Here is a 15,252-nt window from a genome sequence, read left to right on the forward strand (position 1 = left end):
AGCAGCCCAGAACTGCCCTGGGGGGACGGCAGTCACCTGTGACATAGCACAGTCATCCCTCAACAGAGGACCCGGGGTGCACAGCCTGGAAGAGGGGCCCACTTGCAAGTCTCAGGAGCCATACGCCAATACCAAAGACTTGTGGGTCAGTGGCAGAGACAAACTGTGGCAGGACTGAACTGAAGGATTAGACTATTGCAGCACCTTTAAAACTCTAGGATCATCAGGGAGATTTGATTGTAGGGCCACCCCCCCTCCCCGACTGCCCAGAAACACGCCCCACATACAGGGCAGGCAACACCAACTACACACGCAAGCTTGGTACACCAATTGGGCCCCACAAGACTCACTCCCCCACTCACCAAAAAGGCTAAGCAGGGGAGAACTGGCTTGTGGAGAACAGGTGGCTCATGGACGCCACCTGCTGGTTAGTTAGAGAAAGTGTACTCCACGAAGCTGTAGATCTGATAAATTAGAGATAAGGACTTCAGTAGGTCTACAAACCCTAAAAGAACCTTATCAAGTTCAGCAAATGCCACGAGGCCAAAAACAACAGAAAATTATAAAGCATATGAAAAAACCAGACGATATGGATAACCCAAGCCCAAGCACCCGAATCAAAAGACCAGAAGACACACAGCACCTAGAGCAGCTACTCAAAGAACTAAAGATGAACAATGAGACCATAGTACGGGATATGAAGGAAATCAAGAAGACCCTAGAAGAGCATAAAGAAGACATTGCAAGACTAAATAAAAAAATGGATGATCTTATGGAAATTAAAGAAACTGTTGACCAAATTAAAAAGATTCTGGACACTCATAGTACAAGACTAGAGGAAGTTGAACAACGAATCAGTGACCTGGAAGATGACAGAATGGAAAATGAAAGCATAAAAGAAAGAATGGGGAAAAAAATTGAAAAAATCGAAATGGACCTCAGGGATATGATAGATAATATGAAACGTCCAAATATAAGACTCATTGGTGTCCCAGAAGGGGAAGAAAAGGGTAAAGGTCTAGGAAGAGTATTCAAAGAAATTGTTGGGGAAAACTTCCCAAATCTTCTAAACAACATAAATACACAAATCATAAATGCTCAGCGAACTCCAAATAGAATAAATCCAAAAAAACCCACTCCGAGACATATACTGATCACACTGTCAAACATAGAAGAGAAGGAGCAAGTTCTGAAAGCAGCAAGAGAAAAGCAATTCACCACATACAAAGGAAACAGCATAAGACTAAGTAGTGACTACTCAGCAGCCACCATGGAGGCGAGAAGGCAGTGGCACGATATATTTAAAATTCTGAGTGAGAGGAATTTCCAGCCAAGAATACTCTATCCAGCAAAGCTCTCCTTCAAATTTGAGGGAGAGCTTAAATTTTTCACAGACAAAGAAATGCTGAGAGAATTTGCTAACAAGAGACCTGCCCTACTGGAGATACTAAAGGGAGCCCTACAGACAGAGAAACAAAGACAGGACAGAGAGACTTGGAGAAAGGTTCAGTACTAAAGAGATTCGGTATGGGTACAATAAAGGATATTAATAGAGAGAGGGAAAAATATGGCAAACATAAACCAAAGGATAAGATGGCCGATTCAAGAAATGCCTTCACGGTTTTAACGTTGAATGTAAATGGATTAAACTCCCCAATTAAAAGATATAGATTCGCAGAATGGATCAAAAAAAATGAACCATCAATATGTTGCATACAAGAGACTCATCTTAGACACAGGGACACAAAGAAACTGAAAGTGAAAGGATGGAAAAAAATATTTCATGCAAGCTACAGCCAAAAGAAAGCAGGTGTAGCAATATTAATCTCAGATAAAATAGACTTCAAATGCAGGGATGTTTTGAGAGACAAAGAAGGCCACTACATACTAATAAAAGGGGCAATTCAGCAAGAAGAAATAACAATCGTAAATGTCTATGCACCCAATCAAGGTGCCACAAAATACATGAGAGAAACACTGGCAAAACTAAAGGAAGCAATTGATGTTTCCACAATAATTGTGGGAGACTTCAACACATCACTCTCTCCTATAGATAGATCAACCAGACAGAAGACCAATAAGGAAATTGAAAACCTAAACAATCTGATAAATGAATTAGATTTAACAGACATCTACAGGACATTACATCCCAAATCACCAGGATACACATACTTTTCTAGTGCTCACGGAACTTTCTCCAGAATAGATCATATGCTGGGACATAAAACAAGCCTCAATAAATTTAAAAAGATTGAAATTATTCAAAGCACATTCTCTGACCACAATGGAATACAATTAGAAGTCAATAACCATCAGAGACTTAGAAAATTCACAAATACCTGGAGGTTAAACAACACACTCCTAAACAATCAGTGGGTTAAAGAAGAAATAGCAAGAGAAATTGCTAAATATATAGAGACGAATGAAAATGAGAACACAACATACCAAAACCTATGGGATGCAGCAAAAGCAGTGCTAAGGGGGAAATTTATAGCACTAAACGCATATATTAAAAAGGAAGAAAGAGCCAAAATCAAAGAACTAATGGATCAACTGAAGAAGCTAGAAAATGAACAGCAAACCAATCCCAAACCAAGTAGAAGAAAAGAAATAACAAGGATTAAAGCAGAAATAAATGACATAGAGAACAAAAAAACAATAGAGAGGATAAATATCACCAAAAGTTGGTTCTTTGAGAAGATCAACAAGATTGACAAGCCCCTAGCTAGACTGACAAAAACAAAAAGAGAGAAGACCCATATAAACAAAATAATGAATGAAAAAGGTGACATAACTGCAGATCCTGAAGAAATTAAAAAAATTATAAGAGGATATTATGAACAACTGTATGGCAACAAACTGGATAACATAGAAGAAATGGACAATTTCCTGGAAACATATGAACAACCTAGACTGACCAGAGAAGAAATAGAAGACCTCAACCAACCCATCACAAGCAAAGAGATCCAATCAGTCATCAAAAATCTTCCCACAAATAAATGCCCAGGGCCAGATGGCTTCACAGGGGAATTCTACCAAACTTTCCAGAAAGAACTGACACCAATCTTACTCAAACTCTTTCAAAACATTGAAAAAAATGGAACACTACCTAACTCATTTTATGAAGCTAACGTCAATCTAATACCAAAACCAGGCAAAGATGCTACAAAAAAGGAAAACTACCGGCCAATCTCCCTAATGAATATAGATGCAAAAATCCTCAACAAAATACTTGCAAATCGAATCCAAAGACACATTAAAAAAATCATACACCATGACCAAGTGGAGTTCATTCCAGGCATGCAAGGATGGTTCAACATAAGAAAAACAATCAATGTATTACAACACATTAACAAGTCAAAAGGGAAAAATCAATTGATCATCGCAATAGATGCTGAAAAAGCATTTGACAAAATCCAACATCCCTTTTTGATAAAAACACTTCAAAAGGTAGGAATTGAAGGAAACTTCCTCAACATGATAAAGAGCATATATGAAAAACCCACAGCCAGCATAGTACTCAATGGTGAGAGACTGAAAGCCTTCCCTCTAAGATCAGGAACAAGACAAGGATGCCCGCTGTCACCACTGTTATTCAACATTGTGTTGGAAGTGCTAGCCAGGGCAATCCGGCAAGACAAAGAAATAAAAGGCATCCAAATTGGAAAAGAAGAAGTAAAACTGTCATTGTTTGCAGATGATATGATCTTATATCTAGAAAACCCTGAGAAATCAACGATATAGCTACTAGAGCTAATAAACAAATTTAGCAAAGTAGCGGGATACAAGATTAATGCACATAAGTCAGTAATGTTTCTATATGCTAGAAATGAACAAACGTAAGTGACACTCAAGAAAAAGATACCATTTTCAATAGCAACTAAAAAAATCAAGTACCTAGGAATAAACTTAACCAAAGATGTAAAAGACCTATACAAAGAAAACTACATAACTCTACTAAAAGAAATAGAAGGGGACCTTAAAAGATGGAAAAATATTCCATGTTCATGGATAGGAAGGCTAAATGTCATTAAGATGTCAATTCTACCCAAACTCATCTACAGATTCAATGCAATCCCAATCAAAATCCCAACAACCTACTTTGCAGACTTGGAAAAGCTAGTTATCAAATTTATTTGGAAAGGGAAGATGCCTCGAATTGCTAAAGACACTCTAAAAAAGAAAAACGAAGTGGGAGGACTTACACTCCCTGACTTTGAAGCTTATTATAAAGCCACAGTTGCCAAAACAGCATGGTACTGGCACAAAGATAGACATATAGATCAATGGAATCGAATTGAGAATTCAGAGATAGACCCTCAGATCTATGGCCGACTGATCTTTGATAAGGCCCCCAAAGCCACCGAACTGAGCCATAATGGTCTTTTCAACAAATGGGGCTGGGAGAGTTGGATATCCATATCCAAAAGAATGAAAGAGGACCCCTACCTCACCCCCTACACAAAAATTAACTCAAAATGGACCAAAGATCTCAATATAAAAGAAAGTACCATAAAACTCCTAGAAGATAATGTAGGAAAACATCTTCAAGACCTTGTATTAGGAGGCCACTTCCTAGACTTTACACCCAAAGCACAAGCAACAAAAGAGAAAATAGATAAATGGGAACTCCTCAAGCTTAGAAGTTTCTGCACCTCAAAGGAATTTCTCAAAAAGGTAAAGAGGCAGCCAACTCAATGGGAAAAAATTTTTGGAAACCATGTATCTGACAAAAGACTGATATCTTGCATATACAAAGAAATCCTACAACTCAATGACAATAGTACAGACGGCCCAATTATAAAATGGGCAAAAGATATGAAAAGACAGTTCTCTGAAGAGGAAATACAAATGGCCAAGAAACACATGAAAAAATGTTCAGCTTCACTAGCTATTAGAGAGATGCAAATTAAGACCACAATGAGATACCATCTAACACCGGTTAGAATGGCTGCCATTAAACAAACAGGAAACTACAAATGCTGGAGGGGATGTGGAGAAATTGGAACACTTATTCATTGTTGGTGGGACTGTATAATGGTTCAGCCACTCTGGAAGTCAGTCTGGCAGTTCCTTAGAAAACTAGATATAGAGCTACCATTCGATCCAGCGATTGCACTTCTCGGTATATACCCGGAAGATCGGAAAGCAGTGACACGAACAGATATCTGCACACCAATGTTCATAGCAGCATTATTCACAATTGCCAAGAGATGGAAACAACCCAAATGTCCTTCAACAGATGAGTGGATAAATAAAATGTGGTATATACACACGATGGAATACTACGCGGCAGTAAGAAGGAACGATCTGGTGAAACATATGACAACATGGATGAACCTTGAAGACATAATGCTGAGCGAAATAAGCCAGGCACAAAAAGAGAAATATTATATGCTACCACTAATGTGAACTTTGAAAAATGTAAAACAAATGGTTTATAATGTAGAATGTAGGGGAACTAGCAGTAGAGAGCAATTAAGGAAGGGGGAACAATAATCCAAGAAGAACAGATAAGCTATTTAACGTTCTGGGGATGCCCAGAAATGACTATGGTCTGTTAATTTCTGATGGATGTAGTAGGAACAAGTTCACTGAAATGTTGCTATATTATGTAACTTTCTTGGGGTAAAGTAGGAACATGTTGGAAGTTAAGCAGTTATCTTAGGTTAGTTGTCTTTTTCTTACTCCCTTGTTATGGTCTCTTTGAAATGTTCTTTTATTGTATGTTTGTTTTCTTTTTAACTTTTTTTTTCATACAGTTGATTTAAAAAAGAAGGGAAAGTTAAAAAAAAAAAAAGAAAAAAGACAAACAAGGAAAAAAAAATAAAAAAAATAAAAGAGAAGTAAATATAAATTTATTACTAGATATAAATTAATGGTAAAGATAAATTAGCAATAGTAATAAATCTAAATTAATAGTAAATATAAATAGAAATCCTCACTTATCTCCACCTTGGATTTCTCCCTCTCCTTCAGCCTCGTACGTATGACACTTTGTTCATGCTCTGAAATTTCCTAGGGTATCTCTCGTGTCCATCTCTTCTTTTTCTTAAGGGAGGCCTGTCACTGCAGCTCGTACATCAGGAAACTCATACAGCTATTCCCGCACCTCCTCAATGTCCCCCCCCACCGCTCCCCAATTTTCTGGCTTTTCTCCAAATTATCCCACCTTCATTTCTTCTGCCCAATGTTTCCTCATGCAGTTCTGCTACCATAAATTGTCCTGGCCTCTCCTCTCCCCCAGCTGGATCCCACAGCCCTTTCGGGGCTCTTGAGGAAAGCCTTCCCCACGCAGGCTGGGCCTGGCTCACAGTTGGCGAGCATTTGCCGTCTGTGCCCGTCTTTTCAGTCTGCATTTATTGCTTTGAGCTGTTACATAAATGCTTATTGTCTTCTATGGCCACTGGGTCTCGGCACAGGTGTCTCCCCCACCGCATCTGACCCCTGCATATCCCCTTCTCTCCATCTCCACTACTGCTCTGTCCCCTGTAATTCACACTCCGCACAGCAGCCTGAGTGAGCGGCTAAAAATGAACCGGAGCCCTGCAGCTCACCTGATTTGAGCCGCCCACGGCATCGTTTGCTGTGAGGGTGAAGCCCTCGGTGCACCTCCAGGGCCTTCCTCCCAGACCCCTGCTCTCCTCGGTGAGCCCTCGCTTACCTCTCACGGCCCCTGGGCCTGCCCTCCGTTCTCCGCTCACGCCAGCCCTCCAGGCAGGAAGGCTCTTCCCTCATCTTCCCAGAGCTGGCTCCAGCTCTTCAGTCCGGACTTGCTCCTCCCCTGACCCTCGTAACTAAATCACCCCCCGCCACCAGCCCTCCTGGCCTGGCTCCCAGCCAGTCTTGTCCCACACTCAGCAGTTACCAGCACCTGGAGTTTTCTTGTCGATGTATGTGTTTAAGTCTTTTCTGTCTCCTCCCAGTAGAAAGTAGGCAGGATCTCATCTGTCTCGTTCACAGCCATAAACCTGGCACGTGCATAGTAGGTGCTCAGTGTTTGTGGGAATGAATGAATAAAAGGTACTTGGAACATTCTTGTAGAATGAATGAAGGATTGACGATGTGTCAGGCACATGCAAAACAATCCACTCATGACGTACAGCAGGTGAAACGAGCCATTGTTTTTATTCATTTAACATAAAAATGTTCAGTTGTACTATCTAATGGTTAAACAAAATACCCATCTAAAGCTTTACTCTTTAAGGAATCGCCAACTACATTGTACCCCTCACAGCATTTACTAAAATAATGTGAGAGTTCAGCTGAGCAAGGTCAAGCTGAGGAAGAAACTTCTGTGATTCTTCCCCTACCTTTAAGTTAGACTCAAGAGTTGTCATTTAAAAGGCAATTGAGGGTTGTCCTTTTAAAGACTCCAGAGTGTTTGGTACTCTAAAGCAGCCCTGTTCAACATAATGTAAGCTAGATAAGTAATTTTAATAGTAGATCTTTGTTTAACCCAGTGTATCCAAACTATTATCATTTCATATATAATCAATATGGAAATTATTAATGAGACATTCTGTTTGGCATACTCAGTCTTCAAAACTCTGTGTGTAATTAATATTTGCAACACGTCTCAATTTTACTTGTCATGTTTCAAATGCTCACTAGTCACCATGAGGCTAGTGACCCGAAAGCACCTTGTTAAGGGGCTATTTTAGAAAAGGGGTTATTTTAGAAAAGAAAATCCTATGAAACAGTGTAATGAAAATGAGAGTCAGAATTACCCAAACTTAGCAAAACAAAGCTTATATTTTGTGAATCTGAAGGCATTTTATATGAACCACCTGTAGCCTGTTCTGTCAGGCAGAAACCCTTTCGAAGTGCTAATTGGCAAGAGCTGAACGCAGGGAGATGTGGGTAGGCCACAAGAAGCCCCAAAGGTTGTTAAAGCTCCCAGGGAGGAGTAAAACAAAAGGGAGGAGTGGGTTACCAGAACCAGAGAGAGCTGTGATGGGGAAGGGCCACCAGAGGATGCTGCCGTGGTCCAGGAAACTAAGCACGGCCGTGGTGTGCGTGGGACCTCGCTGCTCTCCAGCCGTCTTGTCCTCCACTGGGCCTCCATTGGCCAAGCCCGGCCCGAAGCCCGAGGGCCAGGCAGCCGGGAGAGGCAGCGTCCAGAGCACAGAGCCCAGCAGGCGAGGGATGGATGTGGAGGGGCAGATGGAAAATCAGAGGCTGCTGCAGTTGGTGAGCTCTGGGTTAAAACTGTGGGCCATGCTTCTTGGTCCAGCCCCGCTGAGTCCCGAAGGGCTTGGGGCCTAAAGATACCTGGGAGGTTCCAGTCAGAGCCTCTCAGGGTTTTAGTGTGTCCCGTGGCCACAGACAGTGACTCCAGATACAATTCTTTCTTGAGATGAGAGTTTAATTCTTGCAGAGTATCTGCAATGCACTGTGGCCTCATCATTTTAAGTGTTCCTGTCCGCCTGGCCTGGGGGGGTGGCTGAAGGAAGTTTCCACCTTTCTGAGCTCTGACTGCCCTCGGCATGTGTGTGTTTGTGTCCAGGAGCCCGAGAGGCAGCACCTGCACATAGGAACCATGGTGGAGTTTGCCTTTGCCCTGGTGGCCAAGCTGGACGCCATCAACAAACACTCCTTCAACGACTTCAAGCTGCGAGTCGGTATGGTGGGCAAGGAGAACTTGGTTTCAGTAGCAGAGAAAGTGTGGACTAAGGAATAAGGTTCTGCGAAATGTTTTGAATCCTTGGGATACAGGACTAGAAAGATTACAAATACATCATTAGGGCAACCGGCAGGATTGCAGGTGGAAGTACTCAGGGCAGCTGCCAGCCCCTATTGTGTTTTTGCACAAATTAGGGGGAAAAAAAATGCAAAACCACTCCCTTTAGATGGATGCAGGCAGTTGGTTGAGCATGTGGTGCCGGGGCTGGATCTCAGACCCCACTATCCTCAGTATATACAGTCTGAGGCAGCCCTGAGGATTAGTCGTCAACTGAAAGCTGCTCCGTTATTTTATGACCTACAATTGATTATAAGATGCGTCCAGATTTCAGAGATGTAAAAATGTGAAGGAAAAAAGTGTGTGTCTTAGAACTGTTGAAACACAGTGACACACTCTGCCGGCAATGTCCAACAAGAACACTGAACTATGTGTTCAAATATTTTAAGAAAATTCAACTTCCTTAAAAAAAAAAAAAGAAAATTTGGGGGGGGGGGAGTTCTTGAATTCTGAAAAGTTCTTTTACTTTAAGTTGATTCTTCAGCAATTTTTTGTGATTACTTACATTTTACAAATTTCTATCTAAAAAAAATCATTTTTAAACCATCAGGCTAGCACACAGCTGCCTGTTGATGTTTGTACAATTACTTGCCATCATTCACGATTTGTAAGAGCTTCTTTGACCATTTTAAGTTTTTCTTGGCAACACATTTTGCTTCTTCTGAATGTAAGTACATGTAAAAGTAATTCTTTTAACAAATTCCATCTGAACAGTTTTTAACATTCTCTTGCATAGAGATTTCAAGTTTTCTTTTTTTTTAATCCTGATATTTAGGGTTATTTTCTGTCTTGTCTGTGTGTTCTGAATTTAAAAACTGCCAATTATTTTATGTTTCCTTAGGAAATGAATTTCTCTTCTCCGTAAATATTAATTGTCAGCATCCAGAACCTATTTTTCTTTTTCTTTCCACTTTCTCACTTCCTCACAGTGAACCTTTATCAGATGCCCTTCTGTATACAAAGTTGAGGTGGGCCGGGCGGAAAGGGAGACCACCCCAGTCAGTCTGCGTAATCTGGTCAAACGTGGGGGTGTCATGAGGGGACGGGGGTCTCCAAGCTCAGAAGGAACTATACCATCTCCTTCCTAATTCTTTGGAAACTTGCAAAATGGGCTTCTCAAACTTTCATACTACTCCCCTTTCTAAAGGAAAGATCTATTGCCTGGCAGTACGTTGTGTTGTCATATTTACGTGGGCCAAAATAATATTGCCATTCACTATAGTAGGGCATCAGGGACAATTGTTCATTGGTCACACGTGTACAGCCAAAGGATAATTTTCTTGGTCTAGATTTTAACTATGTTTTCAAAGTTAATGTGAGCATTTGGATGGAACTCGTTCAAAAGATACCTATTGAGTGCCTACTTTATGTTGATTATTGAATAATAGTATCCAGCCACTCCGCCCGCACATCAGCCGTGTTGGATTTCTACGTAAATCTAGATCAGTTTTGCTTGGTCTTTGAATCTTCCTAATCCCAGAATCTCAGCCCCTTCCGGGACGCAGCTTTCTGGCTCGGCCTTGGTACACGGCGCCACCCAGTGGCAATGCCGAGGTATGAACAAAGAATAGATGATGCTACTAGCAGTAAAAGCGAAATTTGCTCCTGGCCTCGCCTTTTCTGCATAGCAAGCTGTAGAACTAGCCAGTTGGTTGGAAGCACAAATCAAATGCCCTCCTGCGTCAACTAGAGATGATCCCGCTGTCAGCAACTGTCAGTTCTAGCTTCTCTGCCCCGTCACCGGAGTTGCTGACCCAGCAAAAGCCAACAGCAGCGAGAGAAAATGCTGATGACCAGGGGCTGAAATCACCAGCAGCGTCCATCCCTCACACCTGGCCACTGGGAGCCGTGCGACAGAGCAGGAGTAAATTATAGGGATGAATACAGCAGAAGTATGAGTTTTATAGGAGTACTCTCGCAAAGTCAAGGAGAAGTTATTTCTCACTCTTGGGTCCCTTTGAAGATTTTATGGGGCTGTATCTGTACTTGGTCTAATTTTCCACTGCGAAGGGGAGTCCTTGGCCTAAAATCTGTAACAGGCTGAGCAGTTAAAAAGCAGGAAATTTTATCTCCCAGAAACAACCCCATTAATCAACACAGCTTGACCTCTGCAGTAAGGTGTGGTTTCTGGACCCAGGGGAGAATGGGGGGGATAATCAGTCTCACATCTCTTTCTCTATTGCTGTGGCCCCCTCCCTCCCTCCCTGGATCCCTGTCCCCGATCACGTGACAACTATGGGTCTGTGCCCCCTCGGGGCCAATCAGAACTCGGATTATGGATAGCAGACTCTAGGGTACAGAATACCACCCAAGAACGAGTTATATATCAGTAATATCATCATATGAGTAACTGAGCTCCTAGATCAAAAACATGTTAAAAGTTTGTAATTAAGTTTTTAACCAATGGGGGTGGAAAAAGACCACCACGGCACTCTTTGATTACAGACATTGATCAGACTTTTAAGCTTTCGCTCCTGGGGGCAGATGCTGTCTCCACATCCCGCAGTCTCCACGTGCACTCTGAGCTCAGGAATACACGTGGTTTTACAGCTGTGGGACTGAGAAGGCCAGAGCAGCCCTTGTCCCCGCCTTGTTGGCGGTGGTGGCCGTGGGTGTGGGCTTAGCTGGGGAGGTAAGGGCTCTGCCCTGGGAACCTCCGAAATCCGTCAGCAGGACTGACTGCGTGACTCTCTTCAGTGACCTTTTGAAGTCTCCTCAGAGAATCAGTTTGTGAGGGGCTCAGGCTCCAAGGGGTTGGTTTTCCTGCCTCAGATGAACACAAGACAGACCAGCCTCACAGAGCTGGCCTGAGACCTTCCAGGGGTCCCTTCTCCTCCCCAGGGGCGGATTCCATCTTCCAGCTTCCCCACCTCCCCCACCAAGTAGGAGCTGCTTAGGGACCTCCTCTAGCCTCTCGTCCATACTGTTTTGTTTTCCCAGGTATCTGTTTTAAGTACCCTTCATTTCCCCATGTGAAAATGTGTCCGAAATGCAGAGTCCATCAAAGTCTCTTTGCTGTGCCCATTAATTTTCAATGCTGACAATGGGCAGACAACCACAGCAGGAGCAGTGGAAATCGGGGCAGCCCTTTGGAAAGTGGTTTAGCAATGGGAATCAAAACCACCACCATTTTCATCTTGAATTCAGTAAACGGACCCATGGGGAATTACCAAAGACAACAGCCCAAACCGTGGATCAAGCCACACGCCCAGGAAGCTTGTGGTGGAGCTCAGACAGCAGAGTCGTCCCAAGCCGGGATGTGGAGTGTTCTGCCGGCTCTACGTGAAGCTCCACCATCCACCAGCCATGTGGCTGCACTGTCCCCTGCTTCCTCATCTGACAGACGGAGGTGGTGATGGGTGTGACCACCCCATAGGGCTGTTCTGAGAATTAAGTTTACACATGTAGAGCACTTGGAACAGTGCCCAGCAATCAGAATGGGCTGTAACCAGTGATGGTGGTGATGGCGGTGGTGGAGTTACTTCAGCAAAACGTTGGAGGGAACCCAAAAGTCCAGTGCAGTGATGAAAGAACAGCCAAGTAAAGCATGTGCATGTGCTTGGCATTGCCATTTACAACGGAAATATGTGCATTTAAAAATATTGACTCCAAAACTATATAACCATCACCTTTTGCCTAAAATTATGTAAGAATATAGAAAAATAACATGTTTAGTTTTTTTAGAACTTATCAATTTAATATATGTATAAAATAATGATAAATGGACATTTAAACAGGGATCATGGCCTACAAGGAAAGAAAAAAAACAAACGTAAACCATTTTAACACTTCTGAGATGATGAAGTTGTAGAAATTATTTTTCTTTGCTCTAAAGCTCCATGAGTTTGGCTGTTTTTGTACGAATAATGATTCAAATGGTCTCTTAAATTTTCTGTTTAAAATAGTTATAATTTGAATTTTGTTAATTCAATTCTGATGTGTCACAGGTATCAACCATGGACCTGTAATAGCTGGTGTCATTGGAGCTCAGAAACCTCAGTATGACATCTGGGGTAACACTGTAAACGTGGCCAGTAGAATGGAGAGCACTGGAGTCCTGGATAAAATACAGGTAATGGGGTGTGCTCTGACATCACGGCTATATCTGTTCTATTGGAACCCATAAATAAGCATAGTAAAAATGATGATAATATTAAAGCACAGGAAGGAAAGTAAGCCTTGATCTTCAGTCAAATCTTTGTTATTGCAGAAATGTTAACTAATTCCTGGATTAACGATAATAACAAAAATATTGCAATAATATGAACGCTATTGCATTGTGCAAACAAACAATCGGAATAGCCGCCGACAGGGCGGACGGCAGCCCCGAGCATTAGGTGTGGGCAAGGTGCCCTTCCTCCATCTCTGTAGCCCCAGCACCCTGGAAAGGGGTTTGCAAGGGAACCCCCAAAGCCACGCATAGCCCCCGCCTTTCTCTCCCAGGTCTGACTTGGGAGAAGACACGGAGGAGCAGGCTGGGATTGCTGACAGGCGTAGTGTGGCAATACCGAGTGGGCCTAGCCGAGGGTACGGATAACTTGGAATGACTGGAAAGCTCTGGAATCCACCCAAGGAAGAGAGGGGGAAAACCTGACAAATCAAAAGCAGCAACTGGAGGAAAGAAAGCTATTTAATGCCAGTATTCCCATTGCTCATTAAATTGATTACAAACATGGTTAAAATGACTACAATTATAGTAGCAGTAATTCTAGGGAAAAATGCTTTCTCGGTTACTGAATGATCACACAAAAAAACAGATTTATTAGAACGATGCTGAAAGTGTTCCCAAGGCTGGGATACAACAGTGGGCAGTGTGGGGTGGAACAGTGACAGAATCCAGGGAGAACAGGAAAGAAGAGAAGGGAGGTGGCCCCCAAGACAGCAAACACGTCCCTGTCAAGTCTGTTCTTCAATTCATTCAACAGCCGTTTCCTGTGGCCTTCCCGTTTGCCGTGCATTGAGGTAGCTACTGAGCTTGGTGCAGTGAGCAAATCCAGCTCATCTCTGTGCCCCGACAGCGCGTAGTCTATTGAAGAAGACAGAAGCAATCACAATTGCAAACTGTGACCCATCTAGAGCAAGTGGCTTAACCTGGTCTGGGTGACAAGTGAAGGCTCCGAGGGCTGGCTGCTGGGCAGTCTGAGCCCTTGGTCAGAGGGAGCCCCATCTCTCAGCCCACCAGGGGTGGTGTAGCTGTCGTGAGCAGAACCAGCTGTCCCTCTCCTCCTGGCAATGGCCAATGTGACTGGGAAGGCCAGGGATATGGCCTCTCCTCCCTGTTGTTTCTTTTCTCCATCTTGGCAGCCTCTTCTAACCAGGCCCCGATGGATAGAGTTTAGGGGTCTCTGCGTGAGCACCACTAGCCACTCCCAATGTCCAGTGAGGCTCCAGCAATCCTGGACCGCCCAGCTCCTCCCGCTTGGCAGGAGAGAGAGAAACATGCCCACAGCAAGAGGACACTGTCCCCCCGTCCCACCTGCAGGACGGCCTCTGCCCCACAACATGCCAGAATATTCCACATCAAGAGGGTCTTGTTTAATATCCTTCACAGCTCCACAAGCAGTTTTCAAGCACTCGGGATAAGAATCAAAGGCAATCTAAGAGAGGCTGTCCAGGGAGAGCGCTTGCTCCTGGAAATCATAAATCCCCCACAGGTCAGCATTTAAAATGAGTTTAAGCTTATGTGGGTCTCCAAGAGGATATTGACCACCATAAAACTCCATGTGATTTAGTGCATGTGCACTTTGATCCCAGGGAGGAAATAAGACAGGTCCCTGCCTACCAGAAATGAAATGTGCACGCAGGCCTGTGGGTCTTCACTCAGTTCTGTGGCTAGATGGTTTGCCTCTGAGGATGTTTCTTCTCCTGAGGGGGTAGCTCGCTTTCAGCCCCAGAAGCCCCTTATTGCCATTTATGTGCAAAAAGAGTAGTGAGATGCCAGGAAAAAATGGAAAATGATGCTGAGGCCCTTAAAAGCTTCTCCTGGGCCCCAGGAGCAAGTTCTTTTTATTAAAGAGAATTACACTCCCACAGAGCTTTCTAGCCAGAAGCCCAAAGGACTGTGTGGAATAGAAAGACCCCTCAGCGTCCCAGGCAGCTCCCCTCAGACTCGGAGGACTGACGGGGTGTTCATCGAGGCAGACAGCCCCCTGCCCCTTGTGTCGCGTTGGCTGTGAGCCCCCGTGGGTGGGGATTTGGTGTTGATTCAGAAACGCCAGTGGTGATACTCCACATCCATAAATAGCTCAACTACAGAATCAACCTCAGAGGCTCCGCAGGATCTGTTTGTTCTCTCTGTGGAAGTCAGAAGTCAAATGCCTGCCGGACTCTAATTCTGACTGCCTCCTAGAATGCTGATGATGAGAAAATATTGATAATCTGGGTTTCTTGGCTTTCTCTGAATTCCTTCTGTTCTCTGGCACCCAAAGCCCTTCCTGTGTTGCCGGCTTTATCCTCCAGCTACCCCTGGCCTCCCTCTGGGACTTGAGCCCCCTAAGTGGGAGGCACCA

General features: G+C 43.5%; 1 protein-coding gene across 1 annotated transcript in view; it reads left to right on the forward strand.

Moving 5' to 3' along the window:
• ADCY2 (adenylate cyclase 2) overlaps positions 1-15,252 on the forward strand; it is a 510,848-nt gene that overhangs the window by 493,150 nt on the left and 2,446 nt on the right. Inside the window, exons 23-24 of the mRNA XM_037799254.1 lie at positions 8,510-8,624; positions 12,691-12,815. Of these exons, the coding sequence (XP_037655182.1) occupies positions 8,510-8,624; positions 12,691-12,815 (240 nt within the window). The remainder of the gene's footprint in view (positions 1-8,509; positions 8,625-12,690; positions 12,816-15,252) is intronic.

Source organism: Choloepus didactylus, chromosome 11 (genome assembly GCF_015220235.1).
Source record: "Choloepus didactylus isolate mChoDid1 chromosome 11, mChoDid1.pri, whole genome shotgun sequence".
In the NCBI taxonomy this organism is placed as follows: domain Eukaryota; kingdom Metazoa; phylum Chordata; class Mammalia; order Pilosa; family Megalonychidae; genus Choloepus; species Choloepus didactylus.